Source organism: Hipposideros armiger, unplaced genomic scaffold (assembly GCF_001890085.2).
Source record: "Hipposideros armiger isolate ML-2016 unplaced genomic scaffold, ASM189008v1 scaffold_64, whole genome shotgun sequence".
Classification (NCBI taxonomy): domain Eukaryota; kingdom Metazoa; phylum Chordata; class Mammalia; order Chiroptera; family Hipposideridae; genus Hipposideros; species Hipposideros armiger.
In genome coordinates, this window is record NW_017731414.1 from 285,015 (window position 1) to 302,142 (window position 17,128).

At 50.7% G+C, this 17,128-nt stretch overlaps 1 protein-coding gene across 1 annotated transcript in view; it reads left to right on the forward strand.

Moving 5' to 3' along the window:
- AP1M1 (adaptor related protein complex 1 subunit mu 1) overlaps nucleotides 1–15,893 on the forward strand; it is a 31,052-nt gene extending 15,159 nt beyond the window's left edge. Inside the window, exons 6-12 of the mRNA XM_019642077.1 lie at nucleotides 5,152–5,278; nucleotides 6,097–6,239; nucleotides 6,752–6,823; nucleotides 7,478–7,636; nucleotides 14,156–14,281; nucleotides 14,911–14,986; nucleotides 15,068–15,893. Coding sequence (XP_019497622.1) covers nucleotides 5,152–5,278; nucleotides 6,097–6,239; nucleotides 6,752–6,823; nucleotides 7,478–7,636; nucleotides 14,156–14,281; nucleotides 14,911–14,986; nucleotides 15,068–15,090 — 726 coding nt within the window. The 3' untranslated portion in view covers nucleotides 15,091–15,893. The remainder of the gene's footprint in view (nucleotides 1–5,151; nucleotides 5,279–6,096; nucleotides 6,240–6,751; nucleotides 6,824–7,477; nucleotides 7,637–14,155; nucleotides 14,282–14,910; nucleotides 14,987–15,067) is intronic.
- The last annotated feature ends 1,235 nt before the right edge of the window (nucleotides 15,894–17,128 follow it).

A 17,128-nucleotide genomic window follows, 5' to 3' on the forward strand; every position in this document is an offset into this window, starting at 1 on the left:
TTAAGGTTTGTTTTAATGGTAAAAAATATCTCTTGTGAACTCGAAAAAGAAATGTATATTCCGCTGTGGTTGGGTATAGTGTTCTTTAAATACCAATTAAATCCAGTTGGTTGATGGCATTATTCGATTTTTCTAACAAATCTTGCTAATTTTCTGTCTACTAGTTTTACCTATTACCAACAGAGGAGTGTTAAAATCTCCAGCTCTCACTGTGCATTTGTCTGTCTTTGCTTCACATGCTTTGAAGCTCGGCTGTTAGGTGCAAACACATTTAGGATCCTTGTGTTTTCTTGGTGAGCTGAGCCTTTTATCATTATGTAATATCCCTCTTTATCCCTGGTAATTTTTTTGCTATGAAGTCTATTTTGCTATTGATATTGTCGCTCTAGAGTTCTTTTGATTGGTGTTTTTATGGTATATGTCTTTCTACCCTTTTACTTCTCTTTTTATATCCTTTTACTTTTAACTTATTTGAAATGAGTTTCTTGTTGACAACTTATAGTTGGGTCATTTTTAAAAATCTATTCTGACAGTGTATGTCTTTTAATAGATACATTTAAAACATTTATACTGACTATCACTATGAATTTTTTGAATTAAAGTCTACTATTTTATTTGTTTCCTGTTTGTTCCCTCTGTTTTTCATCCCTTTGTTTTCCTTTTCCTATCTTTCTGTGGGTTATTTGAACATTTTTAGTATTCTATTTTGTTGGTTTGTTGTGGTTTTTATTATATCTCTTTGTATAGTTTTTTTAGTGGTTGCTATAAAATACATAATTACCTTTTCACAGCCTACTTAGAACAGTATTTTGCCACTTTCATTAAAATTTAGAATCTTTACTACCCATTTATGTTAGAGTACATACTTACATTTTCACAGTCTACTTAGAATGGTATTTTGCCACTTTAATTAAAATTTATACTACCCTTTATGTTAGAGTTGTCCTATGTATTCATCTACTGGCGTTGAAAACCCATCAGAGAGTGTTAAAGTTTTTGCTTTCAATTGTTAAACATACTTTAAAGAACTCAAGAGGAGAAGAAGAGTAGTCTACCATATTTACTCAGATACCCAGATATTTACAATTTCTGTTGTTCTGCCTTCATTCCTGATTTTTCAGGTTTCCCTTCTGGTATCATTTCCCTTCCATGTAAATCTTATTTTAGCAATTCTACTAAAAGAGGTCTACTAGCTACAAATTCCCTTGGTTTTCCTTCATTGAAGAATGACTTTGTTTCACCTTAATTCCTAAAGGAAATTTTTATTGGATGTCAAATTCTGGGTTGACAGTTTTCTCTAAGCACCTTAAAAACGTACCACTTTCTTCTGGGCTCCATAGTTTGTAATAAGAAATCTAGTCACTCAAATCCTTATACCCCTATTTGCAACACATTGTTTCTGGCTGCTTTCCTTTTCTTTTTTTTTTTTTTTTGCTTTAGTTTTCAAGCAGTTAGATTATAATGTGTCTAGGTATGGATATATTTGAGTTTCTAACATTTGGAATTTGTTTGGCTTTTTTAATCTGTAGGTTTATGTCTTTCACCAAACTTGGGATATTTTCATTATCTCCTCAAATTTGTTCTCATCATTTCACGCTTTTTCTTCTGGACTCCAATGACATGAATGTTAAACATTCTGTTTTGTCTCATGGGTCCCTGAGCTCTGTTCATTTTATTCCATCTTTTTTTCTCTCTCTTGTTTTAAATTGTATAATTTCCATTGATCTGTCTTCAAGTTCACTGACCCTTTACTATGTTATTGCCATTCTGCTATTGAGTCTATCCAGCAAGTTTTTAATTTCAGTTATTGTATTTCTCATAAAATTTCCATTTGGCTCTTCTTACTATCTTGTTTCGTTATGAGATTTTCTATTTTAACATTTATTATAAGTAGTGTTTGCAATTTTTATCATAGCTGTTTAAAGTCTATGTCAGATAATCCCAAATATCTATGTGAGCTGAATTTTCATGGTTCTTTGGAGCTGAATAATTTTAGATTACATCCTGGACTTTTTTAACATTACATTATGAGATTCTAGGTCTTATTTAAATTATATGGAAAATGTTGATATTTTTGTTTTAGCTGACAGTTGACTTGGCTCGGCTCAGGCCACAAGTTCCAATCCCCACTCTGTGGGCCCGGCCATGAGTGTCAGTTCAGTTTTCAAAGCCTTAGTGCCATTTTCAGTTTGAGTCTCTCCCAAGTATGCACTGCCCGGTGGTCAGTTGGGGACTGGGCAGTTTGGTTCTCATAGTCTTTGGTATACTAATTATGACCCTATCCATGTGTGCCCAGTTCTAGAGAGCTCTAAAGACATAAGCAACTCCATGGGGTTGCTTTCCTGAACTCCTCACTCTCTGCTATCTGCCTAGTACTTTCTAGCTGCCTGGGGCTTCCCTTTTGGTTCTGTGGCCAACCAAACACTTGGGGCTCAAGATATACTTGTCTGTTATACTTGTCTACACTTGGGCCTGAATACTGGGCTTGCCTGGGGTCTGGGACATGAGAGAGCAGAGAAGGGGTAAAATTGGGGATTTCTATACTTCTCTGAGTGGCAGGAGTTCCCCTTCCGGCCCTGGAGCCAGAGCTAGAGGCTTCTCAGAGCCCTGTCTACACCCCAGTACTCACTTCTACTTCCAGGTTCCTCTGTGCTTTTGCATTGGGGGAGGGGGCGCTGCTCATTCTTGGCTCCTCCGGGATTCCTGTGCTGCGCTTTTCAGTCTAATTGCCCATGCCTGAAGTCAGTGACAGAGAAAGGATGCAAGCCAACCCCACCTCACCTGCCGCTGGCCTGTCTCCACATCAGAGATCTCCCCACCTCCACTGTTTGGGCAGCCCATGATGACTGGGCCGATCCCGTCACGTGGCTCACTTAGGTATGCCCATTCTGGGACACACAGTGCAGAAATGAGCATGCCCGGGCAGCCTCAGACGTGTGTTTTGGGCATCCCGCTTACCTGGGCAGGATTTCTGGAGGCTGAGTTTCCAGACATGGCATTGTTGAGAGTGCTTCCCAGATTAGATGTTCCTAATGGACTTAATGTAACTGTATTTGCCTTCTTACTTTTTAAGTCGAGGGGCGAGGTGGTGGCCTCACTAACTGAGGACCTTGGTCCAAATTGTTTGTTGAGCCCAAAACATGGTCCCTCTGGCTCTGGGGTGTCCTGGGTGGAAAAGCAAATCCCAAGAGCAGGAAAAGAGCTACATGGGAAAGCATGGAAAGTTTAGGTGTTTGAGGGCGTCCCTGCATGAGGCTGTGCCTAAAGGACTCTGTTCCTCCATACGTGAAGCAGCATGAGACAAGTAAGGACATCCAGGTGTGTGAGAACGCCACCTTCCTAAGTGTGTTTACAGAGCCGGTGGCCGAGTCGACATCAGCCTCCAGATCTTGGAAATCTGGATGGAGTGGTACACTTAAGCCGCCGATCCCTCGGCAAACATCTCCTCCGCGCCTGCGCTGGGAAAGACACCGGCTTTGGGCCACTGGTCATGCCTCAGCTGAGAAGGCTAACCCTGCTGCCTGCAGGGCCAAGATTAGACTTGTGGGCTGTGTGGTTTTTTGTCTCCACTTCCTGGGCCTTCCTTCCTAGCATTCATGACCTCACATGTTCAGTTGCAGAAGACTGTGCAGTCCTGACTCCCCAAGGGGGAGACAGCCCGCTGAGAAGGGGACCTAGGGGCAGTCACAGCGCAGGGGGAAGCATGGAGGGCCTGTGGAATAAGGCAGGCAGGAGTGGCAGCCTGCCATAGCCCAGACAGGAGGACCAGCGTCTACCATGCCTGCTGACTTGCTCCTGCTCTCAGGCACTGTCCCCCCGATGACCCAACAGCAAGCAGCTTGGCACAAGCCCTCTCACTAGGCAGGAGACAAGACAGGCAGACAGGGCTGGTGAGAGGCAGAGCAGGCGGCAGCTGATGTGCGCCATGGGGTCAGGGAGCTGCCTGCTGGGGTGAGGACAACAGGAGGCCAGTGTGGCCAGAGTATAGCCAGCGCCGGAGGTGACGGAGCCAGACCCTGCAGGGCCTTCTGTCCTGTTTTGTGCCTGTCTCGGGGTCATCATCCCCTCGGCGCCTCAGTTCTCCGCTCCCCTCAGAGGAAAAGGGCTTTCATGTGGACATGTGGACAAGTTAAAGACTGAACAGAATTTCCTGCTTCTTTGCATAAATAGGAAGCTCAGGCCCTCTACCATATGTGTGTGGCTGTGTCTCCGAGGCATGGCATGGGTGGCCCCAGTATTGCTTGCTCGTGCGGATGTGGCCTCATACAGAGTGGCTCTCTGGGTTAGTGGTGAGGGCTGTGGCCCCAGCACTTCTGTTAGCTGCTCTGTGCCTTTGGTACATGGCTCCCCTCTCTGTACCTCAGTGTCCTTATCTCTAAAATGGACACAAGGAGAATAGCTCCAGCAGCCCAGGACAGTCTCAGGGTTTGCCCATCAGCCTGTTGTGAGTTTTAATCGCACTCTCAGATGCCTCCAGTTGGTACATGAGTTATAGGGTCACCCAAGCCATAGCCCTGCCCCACAGACTGTTGAGGGGTGCTGACAGGGCCCCTGGCACAGAGAGGTGTGAGCACTGTGACTGTATCTGTTGAAGTGCATTGTTATTTTGTATCCATGGTTATCAGACTCAGGGAAGCCCTGGGAAGCAGGGAGGGGTCAGGGCCCAGGAAGCTCCACCTTTAACAAGCCCTCTGGGATGTGGGCTCGGTGGCCTCCCCAGACCCTACATGGAGAAACAAGGATCTGGAGAAAAGTAAGTGTGGCCTGCTCTGGGAGAGTCCCGGCCTAGGCCGGCAGGCGCACACACAACCTGGCGAGGCAGGCCCGGCACAGGGATTAGTCACCAGGTCCCCCGGCATTTGGGGCTCCTCAGAGGGCGTGATGCAGGAGACAGCTCTCAGACAGGGTTGCAGGCCCAGGTCACCAGGCCTGTCTGTGCGGGAGGAGCCCTCCCTGCAGCCTGGAGGGAGGAGCCCACGAGTGTCTGCCTCGCTGGCCCGAGCAGGAAGGCCTGACAGGATGGGCGAGGCTCCCCCAGCTCGGGACAGCGAGAAGGGAGTCGAGAATGGGGGTGGCCAAGAGGGTCATGCGGCATGGTGGGGGACATGCTGGCAAGCGGGGGCCTCCCGTCACTTCTCTCCCCTTCCCCAGGTCAGTGCCAACGGCAATGTCCTGCGCAGTGAGATCGTGGGCTCCATCAAGATGCGGGTCTTCCTCTCGGGCATGCCCGAGCTGCGCCTGGGCCTCAATGACAAAGTCCTGTTCGACAACACGGGCCGTGAGTACCCCAGGCCTAGGGGGCCCTGTGCACAGAGTGGGCCTCGCCCTTGAGGCGGCTTCATCCTGGACTCAAGTTAGAGCTGAGGAAACATTCGCCTCAGTGAAAGAACGTTGATCTCAAGCACTTGGTTTAGAAACATTCTCACGTTTACGAGATAACTGTGAAAACTAATACCTAGAAATGATACCTAAAATTACTACCTAATAAATGATAGAAGGGACCTGGAAGTAGCACTTCCTGTTGCGGGCCAGGGCTAGAGCAGCCTCAGGGCTCCGTGTTTACAAGCTGGGCCACCCGCCTCCCAGCCTCCCACAGGCTCACCATGCAGGGAGCAGAGTTACCTCCACAGCAGCAGAGCAGCTTCCGTCCTAGGGCAGGCTTCAACCCACACAGCCCCTCTGTGGGTGGGAAACCAAGACAGGACCCTAGGACCCAAGGGACGACGGGCCAGGGCCCTGAGGAGCCCCGAGCCAGCACCCCCCCCCGCCCCCAGCTGAGTTTGTTAGTCATTCAGCAAATATGTCCCGAGAAGCCACCCTACTTGGGGATTTGGCGTGAACCAGACAACCAGCCAGGGCATGAGCCCAACGTCGGGAGGTGAAGGGGCCTCCAGGGGGCTGTGAGGGATGGGAGGGTAGATTGCAGGGGGTGGGGAGTTGTCTCAGAGCCCGGTCTCATTGGTGTTTGGGGCCCGAGATGCTATCACAGATTTGGGGGGGCTTCTCTGCCAGGGTGGGCCCCAGGCAGTGAAAGCATTGCTGAGCGTGACCTGGAGGCCTCGGGTCTGCCCCACCCTCACCCCCACCTCCTCTCAGGTGGCAAAAGCAAGTCAGTGGAACTGGAGGACGTGAAGTTCCACCAGTGCGTGCGGCTCTCCCGCTTCGAGAACGACCGCACCATCTCCTTCATCCCACCCGACGGCGAGTTCGAGCTCATGTCCTACCGTCTCAACACCCACGTGAGTGCGCCAAGCACCCCACCCTGGGGCCAGCTCTCACCACTGGGCAGCCATGGAGGCTCTGCGTGGGCTCCTGCCTCCTCCCCATGTGTGGGACAGTCCCCGTCCAGGGTGGGTCTCACATCCACAGTGACACCCAGGGCGGGCACAGGGGCTGCCCGAGGTCCAAGGAACCTGTGTTTGAAGATGTGGGGCTCTGAGCTTTGTGAGGAGCCAGGCCCCTTTGGCACCACTGCTCCTTCCCGGGCACCCCCCCACCCAAGCCTGGCCCTGGTGATGTTCTCTGCATTTTCCAGGAGGCTGTGGCAGCTCTCTGCTGCCTGGGTCTCTGTGCTCTGGCCTTCCCTCGTGCAGCTGTGGACTCCTCTGAGGGCCCCGGGCAGGAGTGTGCTGGGCTCACACCTGGGCTCATACCTGGGCAAACGGTCCCTCGCCCTGGGTCTTGGTCTCCCCTGTGAAACGGGGCTTTGTAATACAACCAGGTGTGAGCGTCATCTCCACTCCCCCGATAGGTCAAGCCCTTGATATGGATTGAGTCGGTGATCGAAAAGCATTCCCACAGCCGCATCGAGTACATGATCAAGGTGTGTGTACAGCCTGCGCACAGTGTCAGCCTGGGGGCAGGACAGTGAGGGGGTACTGGGGACGGCCTTTCCAGGGGACGGTGTTCCTGTGTCTCTGGCCTGTCCAGGGCCTTTGGCGAGGGTTCTAACCCAGGGATGGGGCTTCTGGGAGGCTCTGTGACTCCCGTCCTGGGGGATGAGGCCTCGGGCTGTCATTCTTACTGCCTCACTGTGAGCTCAGGTTCAGGAGTGGGCCTGGGGCACAGAGAGGAGACACGCTGCCCGGGTCCTGGGCGTGGCCTGTGGCCACACATCCAGGAAGGCTGCTGCCTGCCAGGCGGAGCACTCCTGCCACTCAGGAAACCCTGTGTAGCCTAGGCTAGCCTTCAGGACACAGACCTTGAAGTCCCAGGAGTCCAGTGCTGGGCCAGAGGAGGGATGGGGAGCCCCGAAGGTCAAGGGAATAGGAAGGCAGAGACTAAACTTCCGAAGTGAGGCAGAGGGAGAATCTCAGGGAGTGAGAGATGGCGTGGGCCGTGCCTGAGAGTGGGTGGGGTTCAGCTCTGTGGAGGGTCCCACAGGCCAGGCCGAGGGGCATGTGGCCCTTGTGGGGCCAGGCTGGTGGGGGCTGGGCTACCTCGCCTTCACCCTTTACCACATGGGTTTCCTCTCCAGGCCAAGAGCCAGTTCAAGCGACGGTCGACAGCCAACAACGTGGAGATCCACATACCTGTGCCCAATGACGCTGATTCGCCCAAGTTCAAGACAACAGTGGGGAGTGTCAAGTGGGTCCCCGAAAATAGCGAGATTGTGTGGTCCATCAAGTCCTTCCCGGTGAGCACCGTTCTCGGCAGGGCACCCCCTCCAGACTTCCGCCCACATCCCACGTGCTCCCTGTGCCTGTCACTTTTGTGGCCTGGCAGCTGTGGGATCCCCCGGAGCCGTGAGACAGGGCACAGGGTCAGGATCCCCACCTGGGACTTCTGCGAGGGCCGGAAGGAAGGGGGGTTGGAGAGCTGAGGAGCTGGCCAGGCAGGGAGGGCAAGCAGAGGGTGGCTCGGCCTCACGGGCCCCTCACCACCTCCCTCTTCAGCATCAGGGCAGCGTCCCCGCTCTCCTTCCCTCCTTCCTTCTTTCCCTGTTTCTGACACTCTGGTTTAAACTTAGCGTCACCAGAGGGAACCAAACTGCCTCGAGGCCAGAGTAGCTGGGTTTTGGGCATCCAGCTCCAGCTCCAGGAATGTGTAGCTCTTTCTGCCCTGTGCCGGCTCTGCCCGCTAGCATGGCTGCCTGGCTTGCTTGTGTTCAGGATTTTGAGCACTTGAATCTGGGTTTGCAGGAGTAGCTAGCTCCCAGAGAACCTGGAAGGCAGCTGTGCGCCCGTGCTGATTACATTGTCCTCATCTTCTGTAAGGCAGGTTCTTGGCCGTCACTGCTTTCCCACGTTCTCCTCTCTGTCTGGACCCCGGCAGAGCTTGGGGACAACCCCATTTGAGTTAGAGAAGCTGGACATGCCGCTATTCAAGTGCCTTCAATTTTTTTATGTTAGTCCTTTCCCTCAAAACCATAATATATTCACGTTACAGAAAATGTAGGAAATAGAGGAAGGGGAGAAAAAAGACTGTAATCCTGCCACCATAGTGCAACTGCGATTAGACTTTTGATGCGTTTCATTCTACTTTCTTTCTTTGTGTTTTGTTTGACATTGTTCTGAGCAGGAGCAGAGCCAATCTGGTGTCCTTGTTCACTCGCCTTTTATCAGAAGCATTTTCCAGGTCATGGACTATCTGCTTGGTGGTCAGTTTGGGCAGCAGTAGAATATTCCACAGAAGGGGTGATAACCACCCTGGATTGTTGACTGTTTCCTCTGTTTAAAATAGCATTTATTTTTTAAAAATGAGAGAATAAATCAGAAGATAAATTGTGTGGTTAGCTACAGAGGAGGAAGAGACGTGGCCAAGGGCTAGATCCAACCAGTATGGATTGTACCTTGTACCTTATTTTGTAGCCTGTGGTGTGTTTCAGTCTAAATTTTCTTTTTTTTTAAGTCGTGAAAAAGCAGTTCATTAGAAGAAAAAGTACATTTCAAAAAAGTAGAAGCAGACCCGAGCAGTAGAGAGTGGCTCAATGGCCATTATTAGAAGAGAAAGTACACTCCAAAGAGTTTGGAGCAGGCCAAGCAAAGGAAGCCCAAAAGGTCTGAAATTTTCATTTGACTTTGAAACCATCCAAGTATTTTTTATGAGTATAAAACAAAATTAAAATGGAAAAAAGACAAAAATAACTGCAAAAACCCAATTACATACATACTTGTATACAAATCCTTTCCCCATCTTAGATTCACTGATTCAATGTACAGTTTGAATCAGGGTTGGCTTCTTTTATTCAGTTGTTTTTTTGTTTTGTTTTTTTTTTAGCTGAGCCATCCTGCCACCTGTTGGCAGCTCAGCTCGGGCTGTGAATTGAACCAGTGACCCTGTTGCTCAGAGCTCACACTCTTGAGTGAGCTCTTAACCAACTGAGCCACTCGGCCAGCCCTTTTATTCAGTTTTTTAAATGTGTAAATCCCTTATGCGGTTCAAAAGTCAAAACTGTTTAAAAGAGCAAGAGACCCAGAAGTCTCACTTCCACCCCTGACCCCTTCATCCCTCTTCCCATTATGGAAAAGCGTGTTTGTTCATTTGTGTCTTAACCTTCTGAAGTGTCTTGATAAAAAGAAATAAATATAAGTGAGTATATTACTATTTCTCCTCCTTTGTTACCAAAAGGAAGAGAAATACTGTTCTGTCCCTTGCTTTTTTCTCCTAACCATTTAGGAGAAATGGTTATATAAGGAGATCGCCTTGTTCTTTTTTTTTAGCTTCATAGTATTCCATAGGGTGGCATTTATTCCTTCTTCATTTAGTCACCCCCCAGGGCATTTATGCTTTTCATAATTTTTGGCTTTAGCTAGAACACTTTGGTGACTGACTTTGGGCCTGTGTCATTCTGTTTACTTGGAGATGTAGCTTCAAAGTTGATGCCAGAAATGGAATTGCTGGGTCAAAGGGGACACATATCTGAGATTTTGTTGGACTGTTTCCAGTTCCCTTATGTGGGGCTTCTGCTGTTTTACGTTCTACCAGCTACATTTCCCAAGCTTCACCAGCAGATTGCCATGGAGCTTTCAGACTTCTGCCCACCTGATGGCAGAGACACGCCTCTGTGCCATTTCTCATTATAAACAAGGTGGAGCTCCTTTTCTTATGCCTGAGGGCCATTTGCATTTCTCTCTTTGGAAACTGTAGTAGCAGTCTCTTTCTCTCTTTTTTTTTTAAGATTTTATTGGGGAAGTCGGGGAGGGGAACAGACAAGTTGCTGTCCTTTTTGTTCTTCAGTCTAGTTGTGGAGGACGTTGCTTCACTGCCCATGTTGGTATTATCATTGCGCTCTTCCCGGGCGAGGCAGATCGGTCGCCGGCCTCTGAACGGCTGCTCATGGCGGCTCTTGGCAGCTCATACCGGCTGCTGGCCACACACGGTAGCTTACAGCAGCCCACTGCAGCAGGGGCTGCAGCCTACGCCGTTGCTGGCGACTCTTGGCAGCCCAGCTCCAGGTCGAGCTGTTGTTCACCATCTTAGCTGGAGAGGGCACAGTGTCACTGGCCCTCATGTGGGATCTGAACTGGGGCCCTGCTGCTCAGAGCTGGCATCCCAAGCCAGCTCTTAATCAACGTGCCACTCGGCCGGCCCTCTTTCTTATTTTTCTGTCAAGTTTGGTCATTTTCTTCTTAGTTCCCAAGAGCTCTTTATATATGAGGTGTGATAAAAAAAATATGGTGAATGTTTAAATTAAGAAAAAAAGTATTACAATAAAAGACACATTGCCATTAATCCCCCTCAAAATACTCCCCTTCACTTCGAACACACTTTATCCCATCGTTCTTGCCACTTTCTGAAGCAGTTCTGGAAATCCTCTTTCGTGATGTCTTTAGTTGCACTGTCGTGGGTGCCTCCATATCCTCAATCAATTTCATGGTCATTTTGACTTTGGGGAAGAGCCAGAAGTCACACGGTGCCAGATCTGGTGAATACGGTGGGTGAGGACACATCGTAATGTTTTTATTTGACAGAAATTGCCACATACCAGAAGCGATGTGTGACATGGAGCGTTGTCATGATGGAGGATGAAACCGTTTGCCCATTTCAGGTTAATGCACTGTTTGTGATCCATGATTTACGGCACATGTTAAAACACACCTTCTCTCAACCGTAGCTCATACCCAACTGACTGCACCAAACAAGTTGAAACTTGTCGCACACTGTTATGAAGGTACAACGTACCACTTCCCGTATTGAAGATCCCTGCCTTTCTGTTAGATGGCACTTGGCAGCAGCATTCACCGTATTTTTTGATCACACCTCATATGGGCAATATTAGTACTTTAATATAAGTTGCAAATGGTTTTCCCCAGTGTTTATGTTTGACTTTGCTTCTGGTGTTTTTTGCTCTGTAACCTTTTTGGATTGCTTCTTTGTTTCATTATTGTTGTTTAATATACTCTCATTTCTCAGTGTTTTCATTTTATCACCTCTGGATTTTAAGTCATGCTTTGAAAGGCCTCCCCATTCCCAGTTACAAAGGAATTCACCCTTGTTTGCGTCTAGAACCTATCCAGTGGCATTTTTAACCTTAGATTTTAGGTCCTTTCAGGGCATGGACTGGTAAACGGGGTGAAGTACAGATCCAATCTGATCTTTTTTCAAATGGCTATCCAGTTCCCAAACAGCATTTACTAGAAAGTTCATCATTTCCCCAGTGGTTTGAAACACCATGTTGGTCACATATCAAATTTTCAGGCAGCATTATGTCTCTTTCTGAACATCTTCTTATCTGTCTATTCATACAGCAAGGCCACAGTTTAACTTGGGGCCTTATTCTGTGTTTCAGCATCTGGTAGGGCCACCCCCTAACTCCCTCACCCACATTTCTTGTCTGTTCCTGACAATTCTTGCTTGTTTCGTTTTCCTTATGAATTTTAGAATCAGTTTGTTGTACTAAATTAGAAAATTAATTGGGAAGAATTAACACCTTTATGAGGCTGAGTTGTCCTATCCAGTAGTTTTGTCCCAGCATCACCTTTATGCTTTTTGGGAATGTCTTATGGAAATTGGGCCATTTTGAGTTTCTATTTCTGTTGGAGTCTGTTTGAGTAAATTATATTTTCCTACAAAATTGTCCTAAGCAGCTTTTCAACTTTGTCTACACAAAGTTATAGAAAGTGTTTTCTCCCATTCTCTTATAACAGTTACTTCTCCCTTATCTCTTATTTTGTATATTTGTGTCTTCTTTTTCTCTTTAAAATGTTATCTAATGGTTTGTCTATTTTTTCATATTCGCTTTTTATTTGTTGTAATATTTTCTCATTTTATAAGTCTTTAATTTCTTAGTCTTTTTTTTTGTTCTAATTCTAATTTTTTGAGTTAGATATTTTAATTCAATTATTTTGTCTTTAAATTTGTGTGCTGTAAGTACTTAAGCCACATATGTTCCTCTTGAGCTGTTTTAGGTGTATAACCTGTAGAGTCTGACATTTAATATTTGATATCATCATTATCCAGAAATTCTGTAATCAAATAGAGAGTTGTGTTGTTTTGTTTTTAATTTCCTGGTAGAAGGGCCTTTTGTTTTCCATTTTCTCCTCTATAGACTTGGTACCTTCAAGTCAGACAATGTTATTTGTACTGTTGCTACTTTGAAAATTTATTGACGTGTTCATTGTGGTCAAATGTAAGGTCAAAGTCTGTCAATATCCCATATGCACTTGAGAAGAAGATAAAGTCTCTGTTATTGGGGTGCAGAGTTTGACACACATGCCCATGAGGTCTTTCAGTTGTGATGTGATGACATCCACCAGACACAGAGTGGGTCAGCTCTGCCTCCCTCTGGTCCCCTTTGCATCACTTCAGTGTTGCTGTGTTACTTGGTGCATAGATACTCGTAACTATTATATCTCCCTGTGGGTCATAGGACTGTAGCCTCTAGGACTGTGGCCTGTAATTCTTGACCTGAACTCGCCCTGTGACAGCAGCCCCCGCTGTCCTGCTGGTTTAGCCTTCCTCTGCTTTGGCAGCATAGAGTTGAGCTTTGGTCTGTGAGCCAACCTGTAACTTGTTTCCCATTAATTGAAGACATACGTGGAGAATGCAGGCTGCCAGCCTGGCCACTGAGCCCCTGCACACCTGTGGGTGTGCAGACTCCCCCACACCCCAGAAGGGCTGCTTCTCTGCACATTCTTTTGCTTTCATTTTTTCTTTATAAGTCTCTGATTTTTGGTCCAGTTATTGTTTCATACACAAGCTGATGGAGCTGATTCTATGTCTTTGCCACTTGCTTTGTCTGTTGCTGAGACCACATTATTCTCCCCTCAATGCCCCAGTCTTCACTCAGCATATGTCACAGTCAGGCAGAGTCCCTGTTCTCACATCAGCCCTGGAGGCCATGAATAAAGAGTGACCACTCCATCCTGGGGAGGAAAGCATGAGCCCGGTGCTGGGAGCTGTGGCTCTGCCCAAGGGGCGAGGACAGCCCCTGCCCTGGGGCAGAAGCAGCCTTGGCTGGCAGCCACTCCTGCTGCCCGAGCCCTGGGGATCCGAGATGGCAGTGTCCCACGTGTGACAGCACCTGTGCTCTGCCCTGGTCCCCGCATCGCTGAGCGAGACGCACTGAGAGCTTAGACAACCAGACCAAGACTCCTTACTCCTCGTGGCCAGGACTTGGCTTCCAGTCACTCCTGGCCCTGCTCCAAGACCCATTCCTAGAGGCGTTGCTCCGCTTCCAGGCCCAGAGCCACACCGTTACTCACCCTTCAGGTGCAGGACCTGGGGCCGGCTCCTCAGCCAGCCCCCAGCCTCAGCCTCTTTCCTTGTTACCTCTCCCTCGTCCTCATTTGACAGCACCCGCTTGCTCTCACGTGTCGCCCTGACGCTGGGCATGTGGGGTGTTCGCTCAGACTCTTGGCCCACAGCAGCCGGCACCTGTGCTCTCCCTCTCTTCTTTTTCCCAAGGCCTATTGGTCTCATTTTCCTTGAAGCAATTAGTCTCTCTCCCTGGGAGCTTGTGAAACTTTCTCTTGATCCTTAGAATTCAACGATTTCCCCCCAGCGTGGCCTCTGGTCTGCGCGGGACAGGTGGGGGAAGTGTGGAGGCCTGGAGGATATGTGTATTAGAGGAGCTGGGGCTCTGGGTGACGGCTGGTCACACAGGAAAGGGCTCCGGGGCAGGGCTAGCAGCCCGCAATCTCCAGGGGCAACTGTTGGCCAGGCCGGGCCAGGGCCTTGGCCTGACCATTCCCACTCTTGTCTGCTCCCCCAGGGCGGCAAGGAGTATCTGATGCGGGCCCACTTCGGCCTGCCCAGCGTGGAGGCCGAGGACAAGGAGGGCAAGCCCCCGATCAGTGTCAAATTCGAGATCCCCTACTTCACTACCTCCGGCATCCAGGTACGTGCCCAGGGCTGCTGGGGCACAGAGCAGGCATGACAGACCCCACGGAGCCTCTCAGGGACCCAGAGTCGGTCCAGGCCCAGAGGGATGCAGGTGACAGCGATGCAACCAGCTTAGGAAAGGGTTCTCAGCGGCTTGTCCCGGGCGCTGTGGCGCTGCCCGGGCTCTGCCTCTCCCCGTGGGCAGCCTGGGCCCCGACAAGAGGCCCGCACTTGTCTGCTCTGACCCAACGCTGTGCTTCAGCTCTGTGCCCAGAGACACATTCGGCCCCCGAAACTAGAGTTTGCGCCTCAAGTGCTCACACGCTTGTCTCATTGGGGCCCGTCTTCCTGGGTACTTCCCCAAAAAAACCTGCTGGGGGAAGAGGACCCCAGACTCCTCCAGGAATCTGCTAGAGGCCGGGTCTGTGAGCGCACATCCTGGTTATTTGCTGCACCTTCTGGAAGCGGCTCCGCCCCCCCACGGCCTCAGCGCGGTGCCGACAGACCCGTGCCCCTCGCCCCTCCTCTTGTGTCCACGGCCTGTGCTCGCTCACTCATCACTGCCCCCCCCCGGCCCTGGGGGGTGGGTAAGGGGGGACCAGGAGCCGGCAGCGGCGTGCTCAGGCCCTGCTCCCCGCGCCCCAGGTGCGCTACCTGAAGATCATTGAGAAGAGCGGCTACCAGGCGCTGCCGTGGGTCCGCTACATCACTCAGAACGGAGGTGCGTGCCGCCCGCTCGGGGGGCGGGGCTGGGGGTCCTGAGGGGTCCCCAGGGTGGCGCTCACGGATACTTCCCTCCTAGATTACCAGCTCCGGACCCAGTGAGGGAACAGCACCCCACATCTGATGCGGGGGCTCCTGCTGGAAGTACTGGGAGGAAGGCCTGCCAAGCCCGCCAGAAGGAGGCGGGCACCCCGACACTGGCCACCCTCCCACCTCTGCCGGGAGACACCTCCTCCTCCAGGCATACCTGCTCTGCCATCACCACTCATCTCCGAAGCCCCTTCTACCAGAAGAGGCTCGTCTTTCAGACATCCTTCTGTTTGCCCCCCACCCCACCCCTGAGTCAGTCTGGGTGGAGGGAAGTGAAGCCTTTCCCCCAAAGGTCACATGCAGCCTCTGGGCTGTTTAGCTCCCTGGCACCAAAAAGATCGGGAAACACTTGCCAGTCACAGGGCTGCACTGTCTGTTCTGGCCGTTGTGGTTCATGAGTGTCCAGGGTTTTGTCTTCTCCCTTCCTTGCTGTTTGTGAACCTCGCTGTCTGCGCCCCCGCCTCTCGTCCTGAAGCTCTCAGACAGCACTTAGTGAGGACAGGACATGCGCCCCCTGCCCTCCTCCCACGGCGGTCGCCCTCCACTTAGGGCCCAAACCCAGCACTTTGGCCTCGGGTGGCTCCTGGCCTGGACCCACCGGCTTCAGTGAGGCACCTCCCCAGGGCCAGCCTGTGCCACACGATGCTGTCATGCAGCCACATCAGTGTTTGTCCCATCCGGGGAGGTGGGTGGAGTGAGGGCCACTGGCCTTGGAGGGTAGGGGTGGGGCATGGGTCACCCACAGCTGTGCCTGGTTACCCTCCCTCACCTGTGTTTGTGTCATAATTACATTAAATTTCATTAATGAAACCTGCCTTCCCTCGGGTGCAGCGTGGTGTGGACTCCTCCTGGGTGACCAGGGGCAGGTGCAAGGCTCATGCCAACCCGTGTGTGGCCCTGCATATGTCACTGGCTCCCAGCGCCCCTGCCCCTCAAGTGAAGTGGGAACAGGCAGTCAGTGGGCAGCAGAGCCATTGCACTGGCCCACTAGGGCTGCCCCTCCCTGGAGGCACACAGACAAATCCTTTCCCTCTCATCGAGGTCACTTGCGACGCCCAAGCCTCAGATTGCCAACAGCCTGCCCCCCCCCGCCCCCGACCTGATGCTCTTCCTCAGAGTGTGGTCCTTGCACCAGCAGCATCAGCCCTTGTGAGCTCATAGAAATGCATGCTCACAGGCCCACCCAACCTGCCGAGGCAGTGAGGACGGGGCCCAGGAGACCCATTAGCAGGCTCCCCATGTGATTCATAGGCTCACTGGAGTTTGAGAACTGCTGCCTGGTCCACAGAGGTGAACGCGGCAGGCACATGGACAGGAAGTGCCTCGTCTTCCCACCCCAGGCACCTGCCCTCACGCTGGCTCAATGCCCTTCCACATCTGGTGGCCCCCTGCTGCCCTTCCCTGCCTTCAAGGGCTATGCTCCCTTCTTCCTTCCCCATCCCCTATCACCCAGCTCTCCCTCTGCCTTGTAGGTGTAGTGGGCTTCAGCCCGAGTGGAATCTTGGTCTTCTCCACGTGTGGACTAAAGGATACTGCACCAGTCCAGGGCTCAGGCCAAGCCCTTGGAGACACTGCCCCTCACTGACTTCACCCACTTTCGCCGCAAGTCTGATGGCCCCCTCCAGAGACCTTGGGTCCAACCCCGTTTTCCATTCTCATTGCCATTTCTGGAGACCAAGCTCCGGCATCAAGCCCCTGAGGGACAGAGTGGTCACCCACGCAGAGTGGTAGTCTTAGCGATGTTTGGGACAGTGTTACCTGCAGGCCCACTATAAACACACATAAATGCGCAAAATAAAGTGAACGTGCATAGCTGAGCCCACAAGAAAACAAGGGGCTTAAAACGAACCAGGCACGAAAGAACTAGAATGAGGTGGTGCTGGGTGGCTCTTGGGAGCCTAGGGGTTTGGATTTAAGGGCCAGGCAGTGGGTGGGACTTCCGGCCTGTGGAGGTTGGTGAAATGCCATGGAGACGCCTGCATGAATCTGAGACCCTTGTAGATCAGAGTTACATTCGCAGTAGGAAGGTGGACTGACTGACGAGAAGCTG